We start from the raw sequence: 26,563 nt of genomic DNA, 5'->3' as shown, positions 1-26,563 counted from the left end.
GCCAAAGGTTCAACTACCAATGCAAACAGGGGAGAGGATGGGCAGCCCTGCCTCGTCCCCTTCTATCCTCAAACACCCTCAACAGCCCTCCATTGACTTCAACTCAAGTCAGGGGTCAAGTATGGAGGAATGAAATCGTGATTAAAACCCCAGCTCAAACCCAATCTTCTACAAGATTGCCAGCAGGTAATGGCACTTTATCAAATCCGATGCCTTTTCGGCATCTAGTGCTAACAGGGCGGCAGGCTATCCCAAATTATACGTTTTTGCCAGATATCTGGACAACCGCCAAAGGTTGTTTTGTGTGGACCACAGAAGCATTAAGCTCGACTGGTCTGGGGCTGTTAGCTAGTCTATGACCTTGATAAGGAGATTCGCCAGCACCTTCCCAAGAATCTTCACTTCTAGATTAAGCAAAGTAATGGGTCTATATGAGGTACACTGCTCTATCATTTTTTTCTCTTTATAAATCAATACTATAGTGAGGGGAATAGCCATTACAGCGAGGTTTTTACCACGCGTTGTCATTACATCGCATGCATTACAACGCATGCGATGTTACAACGCGTGGTAAAAACCACGCATACCATTACATCGCATGCGCTTTTACAACACATGTGATGTAATGTGTAATGGCGGCGGCTTTCCATGTCATTGTGAGGAAACTGAGGCTGTTTCTTCACAACGACGTGCAACAAGCAGGAAGGAGGAAGCAGGAACCTGTGGAGAAGAGACGGCGACGCTGGAGAGGAGAGAGGTAAGGGGTTTGCGCTTGGGGTGGGGGTTACTTTTGTAGGGTTTAGGGTAGTGTTTAATGTTTGTGTGGGTTTTTTTATAACGTTTTAGTGTGTTTTTTTGTAGTGTAGTGTAGTTTTGTAGTGTTTGTTTAATGTAGTCGATTAGGGTTTAGGGTAGTGTAGTAATGTTTATGTAGTGTAGTGTAGTATTTTAGGGGTTAGGGTAGTGTTTTATGGTTTAGTGTAGTAGTGTAATGATTTAGGGTTTAGGGTAGTAGAGATTGTGTAGTGTAGCGTTTTAGGATTTAGGGTAGTGTTGTAGTATTTGTGTAGTGTTTTAGGGTTTAGGGTAGTGTTGTAGTATTTGTGTAGTGTAGTGTTTTAGGGTAGTGTAGTAGTGTTGAGTAGTGTAATGCATTAGGGTTTAGGGTAGTTTTGTAGTGCGCGTGTGTAGTGTAGTGTTTTAGGGTAGTGTGGGGGGTCGTGTATGGTAGTGTAGTGTAATTGTAGGGAGAGGAGTGGGGGGCGGGGGAGGGTTGTGTAGGTGTAGGGTAGTCACTTACCTTACAAACTAACCACAAGTATAGCTTTACCACGCATGCCTTTGCATTGTAATGGCATGCATGGTAAAGGCAAATTTGTGGTAATAGTTTGCGATGTAATGGAATGTGGTGTCATTGACATCGCGTAGTAATACCCGCGTTGTAATGGCATGCGTGGTATTACTATGCGATGTAATGACATACATCCATATAGTGACCAGCCTGAGATTCTGCGGTGGAAATCCTACCCTCCTTGCCGAATGTACCTTCTTATCCAGCAGTCTTTTTCCCCGCAGGGAATCACAACGCGGTCGTTACAACGACCGCGTTGTGATTCCGCATACCATTACTCCGCAAGTTGGAACAACGACTTGCGTAGGGGGGGCGCTGGATGTTGGAATAGTATAATTTACTATTCCAACTCCAGTCTGTGCGGACAATAGGGAAGGTGTTGGATTTTAAATCCAACACCTTCCCCCCCCCCCCCCTCCTCCGCAAGTCGTTGTTCCGACTTGCGGAGTAATGGTATGCGGAATCACAACGCGGTCGTTGTAACGACCGCGTTGTGATTCCCTGCGGGGAAAAAGATTTGTGGTAAACGTTGTTTACCTGCCTTGCCTCACAGAACATACCCTTAAAAGGTTCCACTCCCCAAGCATTTAAAATTTCAGGCGGAATCGCGTTGGGACAGGGGTCCTTCACTCCTTTTAACCGTCGTATCGCTGTGCTAATCTTGTCAATTATGATGTCATAATCAAGCATTTGTTTGTTGTCCTCATCAAGTGAGGGTTTGACATCTCATCAATGAAACCCTAACACTCCTGCTGCTCCGCCCCTGCCTTCGATCTGTGTTACCTTTCTAGGTAGGCTGCAAAGACTTGAGCCATCACCTCGCAGTATCCACCATGATCCCCTCCTCGTCCTCTACGTAGGGTATAAAGTGCCATATCTCCTCAATGTGTGCGAGCCACACCAGTATTTCCTTGCTTTGTTCCCTACCTCGTAGAGTCTATGATGTTTAGCTCTGTATTGTGCCCTTGCCTCCCATTCCATATTAAGTCTGATATTCATCCCTTGCAGTAGCACTTGGAGTTTCTAATCGGGGCTTGGTGGCCGCACATTCGCTGCCTCCCACTCGCATAGTCAATCTTCTCATTCTGTCACCATTTTGATCTGTTCCCTCCTTTCCCCAGTGACATGGGTGATTAAAAGTCCCCCAACTACCTCGATCTATGCTTCCCAGGCACTAATTATTGAGTGCACCGATGTGTTAGGAGTCAGGGAAGACATATCTGATCTCACACGGCAGGAGCTTTAAAAATGCTCCCGCCGGGTGAGTGCAGACTTTTGTTTCCCTGCCCATGTGCAGACAGGGAAACACACTGCTCCTGTCTGACAGAAGTAAACCAAAAAAATCAGCCGGTGGGCACAATGCTGGCTCCCACAGCACCCAGGACGGGTGCATGCAGGTTCCTGGGTATGGCCGTGGGTGCCCTGGGCCTCACCGTGCCCTAAAATGTATTGTTTGGTGCAGGCTTCTGGTGGGCAACGGGGCACCCACCCAGCAGTTGTGCTGGCAATGCAACATGAGGCCCTGTACAGTATAAAGGGTTGGGGAAGGGGGCTGCGTGCCCCCCCCCTAATGGAATTCGGCCTTGGGGTGGGTTGGTGTCCCTGGGGCTTATGAAGGCTCACAGAGGAGGGGTCGTGCCCTACTCCACTTATTGATCGAATGTTGCCCTGGGGATGGGGTCCCTGTGGCCTATTAAGGTTTGGGGAGAGGGGTCCATGTTCCCCCTCCCCTTATTTTACATTAACGCTCTATGGGATGGGGTCCCTGGTGCATTTCCCAGGCTCTGGCAGGAGGGCCATGCGCCTCTCTCCTTGAAAGATAAGATTTGGCCTCAGGGGTCCCAGGGGCCCTTCATGGCCTAAGGTGGGAGGCCTTGCCCGACCACCCCTTGATAAAAAAAAAAAAAGGTCTTGGATGATGAGGTCAACTGGCCTCTTAGTGGCTCAGTTTAGGGCAGTTGTGTGCTCCTACCCCCCTTCCCTTAATAAAAAAACAAAGGCCACAGGGTATGGTGTCCCCAGGGCTATAAGTGTCTCGTGGAGGGGGGCTGTGTGTACCCACAAAAAAAAAAAGGGGGCTCCAGGGGATGGTGTCCCTAGGGTCCGATGTGACTCGGGGAGGGGTCCTAGCACCCCCTCCCATTTAAAACAAAAAAAGCCCTGGGAATGTGTCTCCAAAAGATAAGCCGTCCTGGGATGGCTAATTTCGATTTTTAAAATGCTTCAGCTGAGTCTCCTGTGCAGTGAAAAGCTTTAGTGTCAGGGTGCCAGGTCGCCTGAAAAAAAAAATGCAAATATGCCCTATTCGTTAAACTGCAAGTGGAAATGGTGCTTGGGACCCGGTGAATCACTCTTGCTTTGTGATTATAAAGATTGGGCTTTTTTGAGTGGTAGTGCAAAGAGTTAACAACTGGGCTGTGAAGTGCTTGTTTTTATTCGGAACTGTATTTACATATCCCTTAGTACCCCTAAGGAGGTATCGAAGGGACAGTTATGTAAAAGTAAAATTGCATTAAATACACCCTGGTTTTACTAAAATCTATATTTTGGAAGCACCGTTTTATCGTAAAACTATTTAAACATTTTAAATCAGTCTATCTTATACTGTGTTGAATGCAATGCAAGTGTAAAATAACGACTTACATATCCACAGTGCTTTCTGTCACAGGCTGTGACCTCGTAGCACTAAAAATACACAAGTTACTATTCTCCACTGCACCAACCAAGATTTAATTCTGTGGCTCTCCGGTTACACACAGACCTCTGCAATGCACTGACTAATGGATGTTTCATAATGTACTACGGGAGGCGTAAAGAAGAGAAAGGTTTTCCTCTTTCTGCAGCTCACATAGAAAGAGGAAAACACCTCTGGGGATTCTTTTTGTGAAGGCAGGTGCCCCATCCTGCACATAAACAATCCTGCCTATGCTTGTGCTAGGCAGCGATTTGTGCGCAAACGCAAGGGATAAGGACAGGAATGCACCATAGTTCATAAATATGGTGCATTCCTGTCCTTTCACATTGGCGTAGGGCAGCGCAGCAAGAATTGCAGCACTGTCCTATGACAATTCCTCATAATGGAGTCCCTTTGTTTTTAGGTACACCTTTGACCACGCACACATGCTCACTGACCTTTGGTTTGCTAAACACCGTTTAATCTTATTTTCCCACCGTAAAAATGATTCGCTGTGGGAATTGGGGGCGTTTATGGTCGTCGATGAGTAGAACCAGGTTCTAGAAATTTATCAGGATGGCGTCCTTATGCTCAAAACATTTTGACAAGGGGGTCTTATCATCAAAAAGTTTTAATACCTCTGCTCTTGAGTCAAATACGTAAGCCAATAAATTCTTACTTGAAGCAGTAATTCCATAAGGAACAGGGTCAAGACTGATTTGCATATGGCTGGGTCTGAACCGGGGTGGTGAAGCGAGCTAAAGAACGATGATTGATTCAACCCTGATCTGTGAACAGGGGGGGAGGGGGGGGGGGGGAGGGGGGGGGAGTGTCTGAAAAGTTTCAGCGCTCCGTCCATCATCTCCTTGTGTTTGCTTTGTTTGCAGTAATTTCCACTAGTCATTACTAAGGGCCTGATTACGAGTTTAGTGGTTTGGCGCCAGGTCTGCCCCACCGACGCACTGCCAACCCCGTGGGAAGGCCACCCCCCAGATTAGGAGTTCCTCCCATTTGTGGGGCTTTTTTTCGGTGTTCCCACAGCGGTGCCTCTAAAAACGGGCACCACAATGGAACACCAAAAATAGTTCCTGCACAGCATGGGCTGAAATGTAGGGCTCCTTTGGTTTCCTCTCCACCAGGATTTTCATGATGGAGGAGCCGCCATGAAAACCCAGGTGGAGAGGAAACTCCGAATATGCTTGGTGGGACTGCGACAGTACCGCCACGCATATGGATGTCTCTACACCGCCACAACCCCACCATGGAATGGCAGTTCCCTGGCGGCTGCAGCGGGGCTGTGGTGGTCCCACGGCCCATCTCGTAATAAGGCAGTGAGGAGGCCACCGCACCCCCATGAGTCTGGCTGTCCGTGAACGGCCAGACTCGTACTAGGGGCCTAAGTGTCCCTACAAAGTCAAATACAAAAGCATTGAAATGCTTTTGTGAAGCATCTGTTCCACTAGTCATTACTAGGCATCTCTCGGGATTCAAATGCAAAAGCACTGAAATTCTTACTTAAAAAGCAAAAGCATTAAAATGGTTACTTGAAGCTTCTGTTCCACTAGTTGTTACTAGGTGTCCAACAAAGTCAATTGCAAAGGCACTGATATTCTTTCTTGATTACTCATCACTAGGTGTCCCTCAAGAGTCAAATGCAAAAGAATTGACATTTTTTTTTTACACAAGCTGCAGCTCCACTAGTCGTTAATAGGTGTCCCTCACAAATCAAAGGCAAAAGCACTGAAAATATTTTATTAAACTGCAGTTCCACTGGCCATTGCAAGGTGTACTTCAAAAGACAACTATAAAAGCATTGAAATCCTTACTTGAAGCTGCAGTTCCACTAATTATTAGGGATCCCCCCCCAAGTCAAATGCAAATGCACTGATATTCATTAATGAACGAGCAATTCCGAAAGCCATTACTAGGTGTCCCTCACAAGTCAAATGTAAGGCTGGGCGGCAAACACTGCTCCGTCCACGGAACACTGACCTTTGCCAAGTCCACACTCCGCTAGAGCTCGGAGGTTAGCAAAAAACACTCCATAGGCCCGAGTGGGCGCAGTTTACCAATCAACCTACCATTACCACCTCAACACAGGTGGCTTTACTGTTTACGGCCTAACTGACGCAACCTAGTACTAACAAAAACTACCATTACCTCCTTCCGGTTCCAGACGGGAGAATTATCCTGGCGGGCGAGCCGACTGATCTAGTCATGGTGGCCTGAAGTTCAGGTACCACGCAAGCTGTGCACTGCAGAGAGGGAGTGAGAACGAAGACTATGGTCTCCAAGGTGAGGGGCTCAAGGAGTGGAATGGATTGGGAGTATGGCGGTGGTGTGAGGTGGTGGAGACGGGCTGGATATATAACCGATCGGAGTTCTGAGGGAGATACATACTGTTGCAGCTGTACAGTGCACGCTTTGTGCACGCCTCTTTTCTACAGACTTTAATTGATATTGTTTGGCAAGCGCAGCCATCTTTCAGCTTCAGGCGAGCATAGCAGAACTCTGCGGAATTTCACCGAGTTTTTTTTTTTTTTTAAACAATGCGGAATTCCACGCGGAGTACAACTCTGTGAACTCCGTCCACCCCAGTCAAATGCAAAATTACTGAAAGTCTTACCCAAGACCACAGTTCCGCTAGTCATTACTAGGGGTCCCTCAAGGTGGAATACAAAAGTATTGAAATTATATCATGAGACTGCAGTTCAACAAGTCGCTAACAGGTGCCTCTTTCTATTCAAATGTAAAAGCTTTCAAATTCTTACACAAAGCCGAAGTCCCACTAGACATTATTAGGCGTCCCTATTAAGTCAGATGCAAAATCATTGAAATTATTATATGAAGCTACAGTTTCACTGGTCCTTACTAGGCATCACTCACAAGTACATTGCAAAAGAATTTAAATTCTTTCATGAAGCAGTATCACTATTCATCATTAGGTGTCCCTCACAAATCAACAACAGAAGTATTGAATTTTTTTCATGAAGCTGCATTTCCACTGGTTGTTGATAATGGTTGAGCTCAAGTCAGAAGCAAATGCTTCAACTGACCAGCATAATGCAGAGGAGAATGGTCTAAGCATATAAATTTGCAAACACACCTTTGCTATTTTAATCATTTGTGCTTGTTTTGCCAAACTGGTTCATAATAATGAGTCAAAATTACAGATTTCAATGAATTTCTTCATTTTTTTTTTTTTTTAAACTTTGTGATCACACCTTACTATTTATAGGAGCTTTTAATTACTGGTAAGTACAAGTACAGTTAATGTATTTTGGCTGTTTATGTGGGTATAAGCTCCAGTCTTTGATTTGTGGGGAATGTTTGCTGCATACTGTCAGTGCTAGTACAATGCTCAAATAGTGGAGATGCAGTTCCACAAGTAGTTACTAGCCACGTCCTCACAGTTTATGATGGACCGTAAATGTGACGTGTAATTGGCATCCCCAATTGGCAGAGACCATACGCCCCTTGTAAATTACTGGTAAAGGGGTACTCAGGGCCTGCAGCGCTGGTTGTGCCACACTGAGTGGCCCATGTAAACAGTTGACAGCAGACCTACCATTGCAGACTGCAGGAACAGTGTTCACTGCTCCGTCTCGACTTTGTCCTCACCCTGTGTGACAAAGTCACACCAGTGTTCTAGGTATATGTCAGTCACCGCTAGAGAAGGTCTCTTGAGCCCAGAGGCGGGGTACAGTATATTTAGAGTATAGGCATGCAAGTGCAAGCTAAGGTTTCTATAGTGGCTTTACCTTATGTACACTATAATTGATAGGCAGTCCATAGGATAACATCGGACTTACACCGCCGCCTGGGTTGCTAGCTCCATTATTGTACCACCTAAATAGATTGAGTTTGGTGTCAAACAGGCCTCCTCTCCCCCGACATGAATCTGGTGTCAAGGGATGGCTGACATGCAACCAGGTGGTTACCTAGTGGTTACCCACCTGGATACCCTATCTGGAAGACCACTGGAAATATGGGGCAGGAGAGGGCTGAATTATGCAGCAGGCTGGAATAAATTAGGTGCCAAGAAAAGGCAAATTATGTGGAGTGATGCCCCACATTGTTTTATAGTATGACTTCATTATTTTGTACTTTTTACACTTGTAAACACTGTCTGGGCATTGGGTGCACTTCATTAGTACCGGTTTAACGCCCAAATATATCTATAAGCAACAGAAAGGTGACCAGTCAACCTTTGCAAAAGACCTTCTACTGTGTGGTAACACGTTATGCTGAATTTTTAGTAACTTTTGAACAGTTTGAGCTAGAAACAACATTTTTCTTTGGTTAAAATATGTAGATTATGCTCCAGACGATGAATGATGTGGCAAATACGTCCAATCTATAATTATGTGAAAATCGATGCAGAAGCACAATTGCGTAATTCCAGAGGCCATGCCTAATTGAAAAGTGCTTTGGCTGGCATGCCTGAGTTGTCCCGCCCCAGCTGCTTCTAAGACAGGTTTCTGACCTACTGCCAGGCAGTGTGAACACTCCCAGGAGTCAGAACAAAGGCTTGGGAAAGAAGGAGGTCACACCTCCCCTCCACCCAAATAGGCTAGTGAAGTGACACATCAGAGGTGGTATCACAGGGTTCACCATCTGGGCTGTCCCCCAGAGGGCGGCACAGCCCTCCCCTTGCCAGAGTGCGCTTGGACCCTGGCAAGGCAGGAAATTCTGTATGTATGAGGTGTACACCTTCAAGAAGGTTGGCCACACCTCCAGGGTGAGCAGCCTGATCTGTATACCTGAAGTTGATTTCTGCAATATTTAGGAGGACAGAAATAGTAGGCTATGGGTAGAAAAGCAGACCTATACCATCGGATGTGGTTACCTCAGGGGCGGATTAGGTGTAAGGGACTAGCTGCCCATTAGCTAATAGCTCCCAAACCCCAAACTGCCCTAAATCCAGAATTTAAGAGACCACCCCCCCCAGACTCCAGGACCTCATTTCTGATCAAGATACTTCAAAGAAAGACACCGAGAAGTCCGTTTTTACCAACAACAAGACTTTGCCCCTGCAACATAGCATAAGAGAAATATTGGATACTTGTGGTAAAACTGCTTGGAACTGCATGACCACCTTTCGTCCTTGGCCAAAACTCGGCACTTCCTGGCAGAGGAACCCTGTGGAATCCAGAAGCACCTCCAAACTCCCCTGGATTGGTGGGACCAAATCCCATTTAAAGTGCAGGTAAAACGACGCTCTGCAACCAAAGAATCACTGGCCATCGGGCCCTCAGAGGCAATACCCAAAAGTAAATGGTGAGTGGATTCTGGGAGTTGTAGTCTAGTTTTCACCAAAGTTACAAGCAGCTACTACACTCCTCTGGGCCACACGACTTCCAAGTTCCTTTTAATTACTTTTACCACTACCAAGGCTTGTTGGTTGTCAGTCAGTTAACTGACCCCTTACCATGACGCTACATCAAGAGGGCACTTCACAACACCTGCAACCAACATCAGCAATGACCCTGCTCTTATGTATTTGCATGCCCTTTCTATGTTTCACCTGTACAGTGCATGCACTGTGCTTGTGAAATGTATTGTTTTTAACAAGTAATACCAGATACCAAATCAATGTACTGTAGAAAGTGTTGATGCACCAAATGAAGAGGAAAATGCCTATCTTATTTGTAGCCGGTAGTGAGAAATGAAAGTTTGGGCAGTTGCACAGGTACAGCCAGCACAAATGCCCTTAAGGAAGAAGCCCTTGATGGACACCCATGAAGAAGAAATTCCCCTAATGGAATGGCTCTGAATATCCTCAGGCAAACATAACAATGTGTATTTGTAAAGCTCATGTTCAGCCAAGGCCATCTTGGTGCTGAATAACAGATACTTATTGTTACCCAACTCAATGGTACTAATGTTATCGACCTCAGAAGGATGAAGAGCTGAGTGGACCCGCCAGGATTTGAACATGTGACTGAGGTTGAACAAAGGCCCCTACAGTGGATGCATTAGTCCACTAAGCCAAAAGACCCAGCAAAGAAACCCCCTGCTTTCTGAAAGAAATAAAGATTCAAACCCAGTGACTCAAGGTTGCAGTCGGGCGTGGAGGCCAACGTGGTGGCTGCTTAGGCATTGAATTCCCACTTGCTTCCACTTAATCCTATATACACCTCCTGAGAAACTGCTCGAATTTCTCCCAAAAGCATCCTCAGGACCACATCAGGACATCAACATCTGCCAGTTTTGCAGATTCGATCCTTGCAAACCTGACTGTGGTCAGCCCGTGGACTCAGCATTCGATGGAGAGGAGTGTGGGAAGATGACGATTGATCATCAGCTATGCCAGGTGTCGGTGACCTGGCATATGCCTAGTGGTGCCGCTGGGACTGCTTGTGATCCATGGGGTCTGGGGCTACAGAGGCCATACACTATGGCTGACGGCCTGTCATGAGGACACACTCGTCCAAGGGTCTAGTTTTGTTTGGAGGTTCAACAGGGACAGATTGCTAGTAGCCTCACCTTAGGAGAGGACTGACCCCATGCAGCTGCCTCAGATTGATGTGGTGTGCTCTACTCCCCCTTGGCTAATTAGAGTGGATGGCATGGGTCCAAAGGAGGGTTGCTGGACTCTACTGCTTTACCAGTAGAGTCCAGCTGCCCTCCCTTGGACCAATGGTGGAGGCTGCCTGAGAGTCAGGGGCTCTGGATTGGTTCCCCTGTGGTCTGGGGAAAGAAGTAGCCCTCTTCTCGGAAACTGCGCACCCAACCCTTGCTTCTGGGTATTTATGGCTGCCAATACCCCCACATATTTACTAGTCTGACTGCTTGTGCTGCCCAGAGCATGGGGTCTGGTGGGTCAGGTGGACCAAGGTGACTGTGGACTGATGAACCTTCAACGGACTATGAGTTGCACTGGCTTGTACCAGCGGTATTAAGCATCAGGCGGAGCACAGCGAGATGTGGGGAAAGGGCCCTGCAGCACTGAGACATTGAGGAGAAGATTGTGAGATTTTCCTCATATTCTGCTACACTCTGATTGTAGACGAGGATGTTGTAGGTTGCTGAGGGGGCAGTAGATGTGGACTGGGACTGCTGCTGGGGTGGTGGCCCCTCCTACTGGGCACTTTCAACAGACAGCTGCAGTTTGCCTTTGGAGGTCTGCCCCATGACAAGAGGCGAGATGGTTAATGATAAGCCTGTGAAGGCCCAGTAAACACCATTTCACAGTACACAACTCTTGCATCCCTCTCCTAGAGCTTAATGAAACACGGTGATGCATAGAACGTGATGAACAATGGAGAAAAAGACCTAGGGTGAAATTCTGGTAACAATTCATGGGTCGTGACCACTCTGGAGGCCAAGATAGATCCTGTCTCTGTGAAGGTGAATCTCTTGCATACTGACTTGAAAAGGTGGTGGAATATATTGACATGGTAGAGGGCTTTGTTACTTACCTGAAGGTACTGAAGGAACAAAAGGTGAAAATGACCACTATGGCAAAAATCTTGGAAGACAGAGGGATGGTGCTGAAAACCACTCCTGCCACAATAACCTTTGTTTTATTGGTTTCCCAGTGTCTGCTGAGGGACTCAGCACAGAGAACTTCTTGTAGGCGAGGATATGCGGGCTCCTGAAACCTCTGGGATTGTCAGACATTTTCTGGGTTGAAAGTGCACCTAGGGAATTGACGGTGAGACCACTGCTTGGGTCAACCCTGAGGGCTTTAATTACCCGAGTTCTAAATTACAGAGACAGCGATTGTATCCTGAAGGTGGCAGAACAGGGGCACGCCTGACATCATAACATTGCACCTTCCGGCTTTAATCCAGGAAAAAAGCAAACTCAAAGGAAATCATTCATGGGGACGAAACAGAAATTTAGAGCACTGAGTTTGCAATATATGCAGCTCTTCCCAGCTCACCTAAAGGTAATATCTCAGGGAAAGAGCCACTTGTTTGACTGGGCAGAAGAGGTGTGGGACTGGCTCAAGCTATGGGACAAAGTGATTGTGCAGTTCCTGAGAGAGTCTCGCCTTCAACATGAAGTGCACAATTGCATAATTCCAGTGACCCAGAGTATAATTGATGATTGAGCAGACACAATTAGAGAGTTAGTTCAGAGCAGTGCTTACCCTGTTCTGTGCATTAAGGGGGGGGGGGGGGGGGAAATGGAGAGGTCAGTTTTGTTCTTGTACTATACATGAGGAGTGTCGGCCTGGAGGTCTCCAGATGTATAGTTTCAGGTGATCTATAATAAGGCAGATATTGAATGGAGATGTGGTATCTTTATATTTCCTTTCTAAACCTCCTTGGCCTGTTCCATGTTTTACCTGTATTATTATGTTCTGGTTTGTTCCATTAAGAATGTTTGGAGTTAAATGAGAAGCTGTGGAGATTTGGATTCCCCATTTCCAGCTATGGCTGGAGTTTCTCCCTTATAATAAAAGCATCTCTTAGATGTATTACAATACTGGCTCTCCTTTTATGATTGAACTTCAAATTTGGTGACGAATGGAATCTGGAGCCACATTTTCTTTCCTGGGAATAACAGCAACACGCTGGAGCTCAGCGCATTCCGGATTGCTGTATCTGCCACATCTAAGGACTGCTACCATTCGCTACTATCACAGTATAAGAAATGCTGTTTCTAGTACATTCTTCTGTGACATCTGACTGCCCTTTCTATAAGTATTGGACAGGCCAGTGACAAAAAACATCTGGGAGGCAACCCTAAAACTGACGAGTGCAACTACTCACAGAAGTGTCTGTTCAGCAGGGAGGACAACTGTGCACAACCTTAGGTCTCTCAAGGGGTCTTCTGTTTACGATAGCAGCGAGTGGAGGTTCGAGCTCTGGTATGTAAACAAGAGATGTGACCTCACCTGCAATGCTCCACGTCACGGCAGCGGTTACAATCACCAGGACAATCGGGAATATGCACCGTCTGAAGTTTGGGGTCCTGAAATCACAGCAACCTAAAGAATAAAAAAGGTCATGCTGCAGTGTGCAATGAAATACACAGTTAGGTTTAACAGTAAGTCTGTGCCTCCTACACAGCAAGAGGGCGCTTCTGAATTTTGTAGGGCATGCCATGAAAATATCAAGGAGGAATACTTCATCGGGAATAGATTTAACAGGAGTCTCCAACCTTTTCTGTAATGTTTCCAAGACTTACCTGGTAATTGCATTACTCAGAGTTCTACTCCCTGGCTTCAATTCACTGCAGTATCAGCAGGATTGCCGCCATAGATACAATACCCCCAAAGTTTGCATGAAACTCCTCCCTCCCACTACTCCTCCTGTTCAGTAACCAAGCACAACCTGCAAAGATGCTTCTCGAGGCGACTGCTTTGTAGAAGTAGTTCTTTATTTGGTTAAAACCCTAACAAGGTATCTGGGCTACAAACTGCATGTTCTCCCAACTGACCCCACATACCTCACCAACCCCAAGATTCCACATTAGAAAATGCTGACCTCACAATGTAATGAGGGCATTACTGTACAGTGCCTCAGATGGCACACAAACAGCAAGGCCACATCACACACATCTAAGCTACATCATCACAACACAACCCAAGCAAAGCTGCAGCTATCCTGACACAAATCGGGAGGGTGGGAGGGACCTATGTATTAAAGCGAGGAAGTAGGACTAAGAGTAATGCAATTACCATGTAAGTGATGGATACATTACCACAGCATCCCCCCTCACTGAAATTCATTCCAGTATGAGATTTAACAAGCAATAAAAAAACAACCAGACAACTGGAGGAGTATGCGCGCCACCCCAAGCATTTATTCAACAACAAAAAATAGCATCATAAAGAATTATCATTGTTTCATTGTCTTCTATTGCATCATAGAAGTTAACACCCTAGAACCAAACACATCATCCAAAGAGAGCATATAGTCTATACGATAGTGATTCACCAATGTCGAAGCCCAAGTTGCCACCCTCAAATTTTCAAGGATAGAGGCTCCCTGCAATTCAGCTGCCAAAGTGGACATGCTTTGAGTGGAACATCCCTGAATCCATATCGGAGGAACCACTCCGATTGCCCCATATACCAAAGCCATCAAGGTTATTATCCAACAGCTAAGAGTTACCATAGAAGGTTTATCTCCTCTTTTGACGGGTATAACATTGACAAACAGAGATCCACACTGTCTAATGAAAGCTACTCTATGTAAATAATCTAAGAGAGCCCTCCCCTAACATCTAAACATACATGTCTTCTAGCAGATCGAAAAAGAAAGAAAAAAAAGAGTCAGATGATGGTTTTAGCACAAGCTCCAAGTCCCATGCTGGAAAAAACCCTTGGAGTTGTCAGAAATGTCTTATCCAATACTTTAAAGATGCCAAGTACCAGCCCTTCTTTATCTCGAAGGTTCCCCCAAGAGCTTCTGAATGCAGATATTGCTGCCCACGGGAGCGGTCAGGTCAACTCCATTGAAGCACCTTCCCTGAGAAACTGCAAAATGGGATCCAGATCTGCCAGAGAGACATCAAATGCCTTAGGGCTGCACCACCTGCTAAAGTATCTCCAATGCCTAGCATAGGATCCGATGGTAATAGGAGAGGAGACGGGTTGATAAGATTCTCCACTCATCGGTTACCATCAGACTCCTCAGCAGAGGAAACCGATTAGAGTAGGGTCATGCACAACCTGGGGCCTTTTTCTCCTCAATCGCACCAGAAATTATCAGATTGGGGAAAAGGAATAAAGAAGCCCTGTAGGCCAACTGCACGATAGGACATCTACTGCTCTGCTTTGCTCTCCACCCTCCTGGAAGAAAATCTATGGACTTTTGCATTTCTCTCTGAAGAAAACAGATCCAGAGTGTGCATCCCCTATTTGTCCACCAACTGACTGGATATGGTGGGTGAATAGTTACTTGAAGTTATAAGGGAATCTCCAGACTCAAGAAATCTGCCTGCATATTGTCGGTTCCCTGAATGTGAATGGCTGTCAGGCAGAAGACCGATAGTTGAACTAACTTGAATATCTTGTGCAATATCATGTCCAATGCCCGAGACTTCATCCTCCATGTCTGCTGGCTCCACCTCCCTACAGTTTGAGAATCTCTGATGCTGGGCTAGAGACCAGGAGCCTGTGATTTGTTGAGGACCAAAACATGCTCCCCAACCTGACATGCTTGTGTCTGTGGTGATTATCGTGGGTGGAGGAGGAGGATGAGGAGGAGTAGAAAGAGGCATGCCCTTGCACAGATTGCTGTTGACCATCCACCAAACCAGCTCCAACCCCATTTACTGTCTCATTTGAATCGGTTTGTTGAGATCCAGAGGAGTCGTCCAGCGCAGCAAGATGAACTTCATCAGCTGTTGCAAATAAACCTTGCCCAAGGGACTAAAATACTGGGATTGTCAAATCGCCCTGTAACTTCATCCAGAATTCCAGTCTTGGAGTTCTTAATGATGCCAAATCCTGAACGTGGGAAAGAATCTTTTGAATCCTTGTTATTGGAACAGAGGAAATGCCCAATGCAGAATGAAATCTTGCTCCTATAAAGCAGATGTCTTGTGAAGTGGATACGTTTGACTTCCCCCGACTCACTAGAAATCCATGCTCTTGCAAGACTCAGAGGACTTTTGCCATCTGACAGGCCACCAGAAACATTGATGCTTCCTGCACAAGCAATCATCCAGATAAGGATGTACGGACACTCCCTACTGATGTAAAACCACAACTAACGGAGCGAGCACGTTCGTGAATACCCTCGGTGAGGATTTTAAACCAAAGGGTAGAACACCGACTTGAAAGTGCTGATTGTCTACAGAAAATCGGAGGAACCCTTGATGAGTTTTGATAGAAATGTGCAGATAATCATCTTGCAAATCGATAGCTATTTGAAAAATGTTGTTTGTTTACCTGAGGGATGACAGACTGTGTTGACCATACAGAGTGCATAGTTGTTATCCACGAAGTTAGTCACTTGAGGTTTAGAACAAGTCTGATAGCACCTAAAACCTTTCGGATTAGAAAAAAAAAACTGAATAAACTTCCTGACCTCCTTCTCTATAGGGACAGGGATTATGGCTGCTTTGTTGATCAATGCTTGAATGCCCTCCAGAAAAGAAAAACGCTTTATGGGATCTTTTGGCATTGGGCATCACAATCAAGCCTGGTCTGGTGGAGATTCTACAAACTATTGTAGAACCATGTCTGAGGCCATCTAGCACCCATGCGACAGATATTGTACTTTCCAACACTGAAAGAAACAACTAAATTCTCAATCCCACTAGGGCTTCATTGTTCTCAGGATGACTTATTATCCTTGGACAACAGCTGCTTGGGAAAACTCTCTTTTCGAACAAGACTTCCTTGGCTGGTACTTTCTCTTCATATCTGAACAGGACTTTTACTCCCTCTTAGGAGATTAACCAGCGGAAAAAGACCAGGACTTCTTATGGGGAGAAACATGATTTCCCCTTAAAGGGCAGCACACTCTTACGATCTATTATACCTTTTGCCATCTAGCGGAGAACGAAACATCTTGCCAACAAAAGGATATTTTAGGGTGGCAGTCTTCTCGGTCACATCAGTTTCCTATTCACACATCCACAAACTCCTTTGCACTGACACCACTGCCCCTGATGTCATGGATGTCATTTTGATCACATCAGAGGAATGTCAGTCAATATTTTCGGGTGCAACTCCAAAGCCACCAACATGTCACTATAGTCTGCAAACCTCTGGATGGCTTCCGACAGCTCAGTGGCATAGCTATGCACGGTGTTGGGGGGGAGCGGTCCACCTTGGCACCTCAGGCAGGACTTTTTTTTAGGGCAAACAAGGAAAATGTACCATATTACCATCAATGTGCTGCCCCCAGGGCAGCGCATTCGTCAAAAATGGAGTAGCTGCTTGAAATCCGCTCCGTTTTCACAGTGCAGGCAGCACCCACCTGCACTTTAAAAGGGGATTGGAGATACTCTTGCAGGCGGCTGCAGTCAGTGACTGCACCCGCCTGCAAGGGAATGTCTAGGCGGGCCCATAGGACCCTCTTTCCGCCATCCAGAGGGCTGGTGTCAGGGGGCACACTAGCAGTGCACCTTTTAGGTGGTGCACTGTCAGTGCACCTCCTGAGAGCTTCTTTGCCTCTGCGCTTGCATCTGTAATACGGCACATGTGCAGGGGCACAGGGATTCCCTCATTTGCATGTGGCACGCCCCCATGCAAAGGAGGGAACGCCCTCTGAAGACAGATTTAAGTGCGCCAGAGCTATTGGTATTACAGAAGGGAATGTACAAGCATCTGCGGCCCCTTCTGTAATACCAAAATTCCCCTGGGGTGCACAAAGCGGCCACAAATGCCTTTTGGGCCCCCCCACCCCCCCGGGCACTTTCATATTATGGCCGCAGGTGTTTTACAGCAGCTTGCTCCAGCGTCATGCTATCCCACAGAACACAACAGGAGACGAATCCTAAAATGAAGGAAAAACAATGACATGGCATTGATTCTGCCAGGAGGAATGGTGGTCTGTTAGAAAACTACCAAAAAAAAAAACACAAAGAAGTACTGGGATGGAGGGGCTTTATGCAAACTTTGGGGGTGTAGTGTTTATGGAGGCAATACTGCCTCCTAATCTATGAATCGAAGCAAGTGAGGGCGGGAGGGAGGGGCGCTGGGGGTAATGAGAGATACTTCTGATAGATGAAAATAGTCCCAAACTACTAACGACTTTGATCATTGTCACATTTGTGACTACATGAGATATACTCACAATACCACCACCCAGATACAATATTGAGTGACAAAATACCATCACTGGCATTGACACCTACTTCATCATATAATTATGTTTCTTTTACATAGGCATGTATAGGTTTACTAATCTTAGCCCCATGTCTATGTACCTTTAAGAGATATGTAACAGATAGAGATAATTAATATAAATAGATGTGGAGTTAAGAACATAAATATACGCACCTTACTTCCACCATAATTTGGTGATTATCCATATTCTGGATACAATATTTTGGCAGGATGAAAAGTAATAGTCTACATTGTGAAAGAACACAGACTGCCCCAAAGAATAAGACAGGGATATCAACAGCTATGTCAGGAAAACTATTAGTATAAAATGGGACCACATGACTAATGAAATAACAGCAACAGCTACAAATCTCCCAAACACACCATCAGTTATCATTCAAAGCCCAGGTTTAAAAAAAAAAAATATTTTCAATGGTTTGGTTTACAAATATCAACATGTCACTTACTCAAAATGCACATTTTCTTTCTTTGAAATATACCCTTTTCATTTTGGGTAAAAAACACTCCAAGAACATCTTTTCTTTTCCACACACACTGTATGACTGATTGAGTGGACTCTGCAAAGATGCAAATCTCCATGTAACTTTGCAAAACTGACAGTGGAACAGGTGGTATTGCGACATGTCCCACAGGCTGTCACAGTGTGTGTTTGTGTGTAATTGTGTGGCCCTGCCATTGATTAGGCTGGCTGTCACTCTAGTGGTCCAGAGATATGAAGTGCTGTGCTATTCAATGTGGCTAAACCCTCTGAAATACATACTGTGCTGGCCTGCTCTTCTGAGAGCTACTTCCAGGGTAGTGGCTACCAGTAGCTGAGCTACCTGGGAAACCCCTGCCCTAAAATAAAGACTTCTTATTCTTTGATGAGCAAAGTGAATATGCTGCAGTAGGTGAAGGCATGCAGCACCACTCAGTGGCCAGCTCAATCTCAGGAACACAATATTCAAATGAGAGTATGAACACAATGTAGTTTGATAAATAGATAGATGGATAGTTAAATGATTAGATGGCATGCTCCTAAATCACACAGACTTTGGTAAGCCAATCAGTCTCTCACTACCAATGCTTGTTTGATTACAACAAACCTCGTTGTACGCTGCTGCCGATATTGGCTTTGCTAATACTTTTACTATTGCTGTACAAGCATTAACTTCCTTCTCTGTCTCCCTTATCACAGTTCTAACAGAGCTCCTCATGTCTCATCCACAGAATTCACCCATGCAAATAACATTGGACTATTTCCCACCCACGATGCCTCCCAGAGGAAAGGACTGCCACGTGACCTATATAGGTGGTGCGGAGTCGCAGGATCTTCCTGGTTTTAATTTTATGTCTTCACTGATCGCCCAAAAACAAATTAAGTGTTTCTTTATTTTATCAGGCCCGGCTCCAGGAATTTTTATTTGGGTGGGCCAAGGGTGCATTTGGGTGGGCCACTGCGGGCTCGATTTGTGGCATATATGTCTAGGCAGGCCTGCTTCAGGGCCTTCCTTTATCTCTTCTTAGTCTTACAAGGCCCAGTAAATCGCACTCGTTCCCAAATCTCTTTCTAAATATTATCACTCTCAAAAACTGTTTTTTCTATGTCATTTTCCTTTGATGGGAAGAGGAGGTTTCTGAGGTGGTAGTATCAGGCAAGTGACACTACTTGGGCTCCCTCTGTTCGAGCCTTCATGGAGGATCCCTCTTCATTACTACCTCCACCTGACCCCAGACTCCGCAACACACTCCCTTGCAGGCTTGATTATCCACTACTCCTCTCCAGTGCACCATATCTCACAGCTGACCTTGGGCCCCAGCCCCAGTCCAGGCACCATCGGGCTCCACTTTCATTTTTCCCGGTAAAAACATTAGTAAAATCACCTTCAAACTTAAAACATTGAATATAGCAGTAAATATAATTAGCACACAATTTAAAGTATGCTCCACGGTAGCCCTTATGACCCGACTGCTAATCAAATAAACAAAAACAGAAAGGCCATGACAGGGCCGGCTTTAGCGCTGATGCGAAAGTCTTTTTTGGCGCCGCACCAATAATCACTGCCATACGCCACAAGTGCCCCTCATCTCCCGATAGCCCCTCCCGCTCATGACCTCCTTCTCGGATTCCCTCACTGCCACCCTCCACCACTGCCCCTCATTTCTCTGTAGCCACTCCCCTCATGACCTTCTCCTCAGAATCCCTCACTACCATCCTCCAGCAGTGCCCCTCATCTCTCCCTAGCTCCCCCCTCCCCCCTCCACCCCATGAACTTTTCCTCGGATTCCCTCACTGCCACCCTCCAACAGTGCCCCTCATCGCTCCATAGCCACTCTCACTACCTCCTCCTCGGATTCCCTCACTGCCAACCTCCAACAGTGCCCCTCATCGCTCCATAGCCACTCCCACTACCTCCTCCTCGGATTCCCTCACTGCCACCCTCCAACAGTGCCCCTCAGCTTTACGTAGCCCCTCTCTCATATGCATTTCATTTGTTGTGTAGCGCTACTCATATCAGTGTAGTGTGTGTCAGTACTTTACACCACACACACATTATACAGAGACAACGAATCATACAAGTATGTAAATCAGCCTACAGGGAGTGTCACATAAACCAATGAGGATTACAAGGTGTATGAATCACATGTCATCCATACTGGTGGGCAGTTATTTTAAGAGGGTTTGGTCTGGAGAAGCACAGACTCAGGATTTAAAGAGTACTCCAGTGGTTAGGGGTTGGCTTTACTGATAAAAATGTATATCTGCCCAAAGACACTCATTTTAGCAACATTAGAATAATGAAAGACTAACTATATCACAAAACAAAAAACGCGAAGTTCTAACTATACCATTCAGGTTTGCATGCAGCTCTTTGATGACAGTTCATTGGTCACTGTCCTATGTTAGGATTGTAACTTCTGAACTGCAAGTAACACAAGGATCTCTGTCACAATGACAGTAACCCACTGAGCTTCCACATAAAATACAGTTCATCTGCACTTAACTACTAACAGAGAAATCTCCAGCAGGATCATTAATCACCAGCGTTATCTGGGCATTTTGTCTTATTGTTGTCCTGCATCAGCCATGATAATGATAAAAACGGATTAAATGAAGCACACATGAAGTACACGTCCTGCTGCGCCTGTGCAGATTTAAAAAGAAAAACAAACAGTGACACATTCTCCTACCTACTCCATTAGTCAATCTTAGTGTCTCAGCCTGGTGTGATAAGCAGCTGCAGGGGTTGGGAAAGGTGAATCAAAATAAAGAAACTTCTTTTCTCCTGCGCTGCATAGAAAAAGAATATCCACGCAGCAGGACAGTCGGAAAGGTTACCGCAGCCAAAGAAAAGATTTGTCGCCTTTCGCCATGCCCCTGTTGGAGATGAAGGGGTGAAAAAATAAACAAAGCCTCGCTAACATGTAAATGGTCTTTTAAAGACCTGTGAAGAACTCTGGTGCGGCTGCGATAATCTCAAAAACTGTCTGTGTGCGCACACACGACGGGGGAGGTGTGGGGGGGGGGCTTTGAAGCACTTTGAGCCCCATGGCGTTGCGCGCCTGCCTTCAAGCCCTCACTGCAAGGGCCAAGGCTCCAGTTTGGGTGGGCCAGGCTAATGTTTGGGTGGGCCTGGCCCACCCGGCCCACCCGCTAGAACCGGGCCTGTATTTTATGCTTCTGGTTTACTGCAGGTTGGTTTTTTTCTGGTTTATGTGGTGTACTGGCCTTCACTAGCAGCCGACGCCGCTTTTAGTTTCTGTAATAGTCGTGCTCGAACACGTGTATTGAGTTAGGCATGCTACCTCCCTCGGGGATTGGGCGGTAGCCGTAGCTTTGTCCCGGCATGCATGCAGCCTTCGGGCTTCTAAGTTTCTATCCTAAGCGCAGGGTTTCTCCACTTGTTTACCAAACAATTGTCAGAGATCTGTGTTCACTGTTCAAACTAACCGTGTTCCAGTTTCTAAGCAACCGAGGATGTGCGGGCAGCCAATTTCAGCACAATATTTAACTTTCCCTCTCATCACTGTTTGGGTAGGTGAGGTGTAATGGAGGGAAAGAAAACTGCAAAACAAAAGAAGGTTGCTGAGCTTAGCTAAGAGAATGAGAGGACTCTTCCACAATGAATCCCGGAGTAGATCTGGATCTCAACCAGAGGATGATTAATAAGGCAGTGGAGAGGGCTTTCGCTGGGAGGAAAGGCCACCATCCTGCTGACGCTCCAGGGGTTTCCCATCAGGCGAACCCAGACTCTGACGGTTCAGAGGACAGAGAGAGGAGGGGGAACATGGATTAGGAGGTCAGAGTCGAAGGAGGTCTTGATCCACTTAAAGGACAACCTTGCAGTCCCTGCTTCTGTAGCACAGCTGGAGGAGGAAGTCTCACTCCTAGACTAGAAGAAAACAGCCAGAGGAACCGCCCACACATAAGGCTGTCAGAGGTGAGTTATCAAGGAAAACAGCTGAATGGAAGAAATCTGGTTTCTCAAGATTTCTTTCAAGTAAATATCCCCTTCACAACTTCTAGAAGCAGTTTCATCTCAAGTTTCACATACGGGGCGGGTGCTTTAGCCACATACACCGTCCAGTCCCTGCTTCATGACTTCCATGCTTTGTCAGAGGAGCTACATCAAAGAGTCTATGTGAATTGCCACTCATGGAAGAACAAGTTTGTTTTCTTTCCATCTTTACCTTTGATTTGTTATCTGTAGCAGCTACACATTCTGTTTCTATCATATTGGCTAGGGGCCGTATTTGGATGCGTTTGTGGAGAGCGGCAGTGCTCATAAAGCTCTTGTGTTACCTGCCATTTAATGGATGAAAGCTCTTTGGTCCTCAGCTTGAGGAATTTCTGAAGAAATCAGTTGAAGTTCATAAACTTCTTACCTTGATCAAAACTTCTAGTTAGAGATGGAGGTTTTGGATTGAAAAAAGCTAAGGGACTAATCCAGCTGTTTTTGGGAGAGGACGTGGCCGTGGTACTCCCTCAAGTGATAAGTCCCAGTAAAACCCTTCACGTTTTTCCATCCACCTCGACTATTCCTAAGGCAAGGCTATCTGAAGGTTCAAAGATGCAAAGAGTATCTCTCTGTTTGGGAGAAGGATGTCTCCGATGCCTGGGTCCTCCAGTTGGTGAGAAAAGGGTTACTGAATCGAATTTTGCTCGCTTCCACCAGATGTCTTAGTCTCTACCCCCGACGACTTGCAATTCTCAAAAATTCCAAGGCCTAAAATAAAAAATAAAAAAATGGATTCCCAACCTATTACAAAATGGAGCCACAGTTCTGGTCACAGAGGAAGAGAAAGGACTCTGGTGTTTTCTATGTTTTTTCGTTCAGAAGCATATCATGCTGAGTTGGATCTAAAGACTGTCAACCTCCTTATATCACATCAGAAGTTTAAGCTGGTGAGTTTGCAAAAGATATTACCCCATATTTTCTCTGACTCCTTTCTTGCATCCATGCCCAATTTCACAACTCTTTTCATCGACTTTCTCAAATCTATTTGAGATTCTTTCCCTTTGGTGACCACTTTCAATTCTGTGTCTCCCCTGTGCCACGCCTCTACTCCAAGGGTGTTCCTCCTGTGGGAATCCTACATTCTTTGGGAGTGGTTGATCTGCCCCAACTAGGATGAATAGTTCATTTCTGCCTCATCTTTCCCGATGGGACAGGGAGCATACAAGTGAGTTCCAGGTGCCTGGAGGATCATGGATTCATTCTCAATACCAGCAAATCCCATCTACTTGGTCTCAAGAAGTCCAATTCATTGATGCCCTGTTCAACACTAGGTTAGGGAGAGTATTCCAACCCCTCATGCAGCAACAGGGGTTAATGAGTCACCTGAGAAGTCTCTTGCAATTCAGAATGTGCCAGCAAGAGAATAGTTAAGAGTCCAGTAGAACATGGCTACTCTGTCTTGTTCCTTTGGCTGAAAGACACCTGTTCCACTTAGTCTTTCATGCTGGAATCCAAGTTCTCAAAGCTACGACATCCCGGTCCCGGATTCAATACCTATTGCCCAGAAGCTACAGTTGTGGCTCAATCCATCAAACCTCAATAAGGGAGTTATTTGGGACCTTCCCCTTTCTCGGACCATAACAGAAGCAAGTTCCTGAGGTTGGAGAGAAGCGGTCTACTCAGGGACTTTGGACAGCAGTGAAGTTCATCATTTCTTCAAACTGAAAACAGCTAGCAGCAGTCTACAAAGCGCTCTTGGCATTTGCTCCTTTGACCATGGGCAATCAGCTGTCCAGGGCCAATCTGAATCATTTGGGAGGGGCCTGGTCCCTTCTTTTTGCTCTCCTGGCAGATCAGATTGTGCCCGGACTGAAGAGAATCGTTTAGCTTTGACAGAAATATTTTCTAGGGAGGGAGAATGGGTGTGTAGATCAATGGAGTCACCCATCTCCCTCCTCAGGTCTTTCAGGAGATTGTTCTGAGATTCAGGGCTTCATGGCTAGACCTTTCTACCTTTCAGTAGGGTGCTCTTCTTCCCAAGTACTGCTCTTTCCTTCCATGTAACCAGACAGGGAAGGTAGATGTGATGAGTTTCAGTTGGCCCGTGGGTCTTCGCTCCACATTTCCTCCCTTTGGTCGCATCGGCAAAATTCTAGTAAAGTTCAGGAAGGAGCATACAAATATGGATGTGTTTTTGGTCTTCAGTCTTGACCCATCGGCCTTCATTTCCACTGCTGAGCAATCTCTCGCCGTATCCCCTCTGTGGAACTTTCCATTGAACCCAGCACCACTCAGGTTACCTTTTCTCCCATGGGAGTCTCTCAAATAACTGTACCTGGAGATTTCGAGATCAAAGGGAGGAGGCTAGAAGCTTTGGAATGTTCTTCAAAAACCGCCCTTTCAATTCGCATTTCCAGAGAGCAAAGCACCCTCAAGATTAAGGAGAGGGATTAGAAGAACCTTTGTATCGGTGTTCTTTTAGAGGATTTCTTTTGGCTCCTGAGGGGTGGGGGCTTATATTAGAACTACTTAGAGATGTATTTCTTTTGGGTTTGTCTGTATACACTTTATGTAGTCAGTGGGCTGCAGTTGAAGCTATTCAAGGGCCATCCCCGATTCACTTGGATCACTTAGCTTCTCGCTTGCTCTGGAGTTTTTATTTAATGAGACAGGTTATCCATTCTCCAGTTTCTCCTTGGAATTTGCCTGTCGTTTTGACTGCCTTGCAAGCCCCTCCCTTTGAACCCATTCCCTCTGTCTCTCTAGAGTTTTAACTCTTACGGTGTTTTTTCGAATAGCCATTACTTCCAGCAGGAGATATTGTAGTTTTAATTTGACATCCCCTTTTTCTGAGCTACTCAAAATTAATCTGCCCTATGACCTAACCTTTTTCGTTTCTTTTTTTTATAATCAAAGAGGTATTTAGTTTTCCAACTATCTCAAGATTTTATCCTGCCAGCTTTCTTTCCTTCTTCTACAAATGAGGAAATTCTCCGGCATTTGGCCAACATCACAGGATTGATTATATTTAGTTTACAGTATATTAGACACATGTTATGAACATTATATCCTAGTTCAGATCGCGTGTGTGTGTGACTGTTGATGGATTCAATGTAAAATATCAAGGGGTTGTCTGATCACATTGAGGCAACTGGGACCTCTTCTGGCAATACTCACGTACCGGTTTGTGCCGGTGGCATTGGTTGATCTGTCTCATGATGGTGCATCCCTGCAAGTGCAATGACCTCTGCTCCAGTGGGTGAATATACTCTGGCTGTATGTGGTAATAAATAAAAATATCAAAAAGAACCTGAATGAACAGGTCAAAAGAGCCTAACCTGGGGGTGTGGGAAAAACAATATGTTTCCCCTAGTCACCTGAAGAAAAGAAAGGGCAAGACTGTGCCTTTCTTGAGTCCCCTCACTCACCAGGGTTTCCCCTTGGTGACATGCTTCATCATTGGGGTCCTCCCAGTCCTCTACGGACTGAGGCGTGCTGCAACTTGCGAAGTTACGTAGGAGCACTTAAAGCAAGTTCTATGTGTAGTGCAAGTGTTGTGAAGTGGAGTGGGATAAAGTGATTTAAAATAAACAACTAGTGGGCCAAATATACTTTATTCTTGCTCCTAGCTGAGTAATTAAAAACGGGGTAATATGCTAGAGGCCCTAACTGTAATGAGTAAGTGTGCCTAGCATACAGTCAACTAGTTTCGAGCTTCCCCTAGCTCTTCCTCAGGACCACACCGGGACCAGCCCAGTGTGAGAAACCACTCCTAGAAGACCTAAATAAGGTGACAAAAATTGTGAGTGAAACGCTGCAACTAATAAGCATGCGTTAAAATACATACGTAAGTATACGTCAGGATATATCTGTTGGATAAAAAAACACCATTAAGGAATCCAAGGCAACAGTATGCAACAATAAAATCAATAGTGATCACACTATACACCAGTGCAGGGTACATCCAGACTCCTTAACGTGCCGCTAAGTGGATGTTCAAAAAAGCATTAATAAAAGCTTCCATGCAGGCGCTGTGCTACAGGGTGGGTAAAAAGATTATATGAATGCAATTGCTGTTCATACGTCAAACAAACATTAAAAAAAAAAAAAAACAAAAAAAAAAAACATGCATCTGACATAACAAATAACACAAACAAGACTGACAAAAGAGTAGGCCATTACATACAATTTTAAAGGCAAATGATAAGCCTCATGGTCAGCGGAGGGGGTGTGGAAATCTCGTACACCTAGAGAAAAATATATACGAGTTGGTTAATGGGCTCACATGTCTTAATCAAATAGGGTCCATGCCCTATGGTGAACCTTCACGGTTT

General features: G+C 45.6%; 1 protein-coding gene across 2 annotated transcripts in view; it reads right to left on the bottom strand.

Moving 5' to 3' along the window:
• LOC146812969 (C-type lectin domain family 2 member B-like) overlaps window positions 1–26,563 on the bottom strand; it is a 75,782-nt gene that overhangs the window by 36,207 nt on the left and 13,012 nt on the right. The window contains exons 1-2 of one of the 2 annotated variants that reach the window (XM_085619997.1): window positions 25,411–25,501; window positions 12,877–12,969 (exon numbers count right to left, since the gene is read on the bottom strand). In XM_085619997.1, coding sequence (XP_085476123.1) covers window positions 12,877–12,969; window positions 25,411–25,456 — 139 coding nt within the window. In that variant the 5' untranslated portion in view covers window positions 25,457–25,501. Of the gene's footprint in view, window positions 1–12,876; window positions 12,970–25,410; window positions 25,502–26,563 lie in introns of those variants that run through there. The other variant, XM_085619996.1, reaches the window with a different exon arrangement.

The sequence above is a fragment of the Triturus cristatus genome, chromosome 7, assembly GCF_964204655.1.
Source record: "Triturus cristatus chromosome 7, aTriCri1.1, whole genome shotgun sequence".
In the NCBI taxonomy this organism is placed as follows: Eukaryota; Metazoa; Chordata; class Amphibia; order Caudata; family Salamandridae; genus Triturus; species Triturus cristatus.
This window is presented reverse-complemented; position numbering and strand designations above follow the sequence as displayed.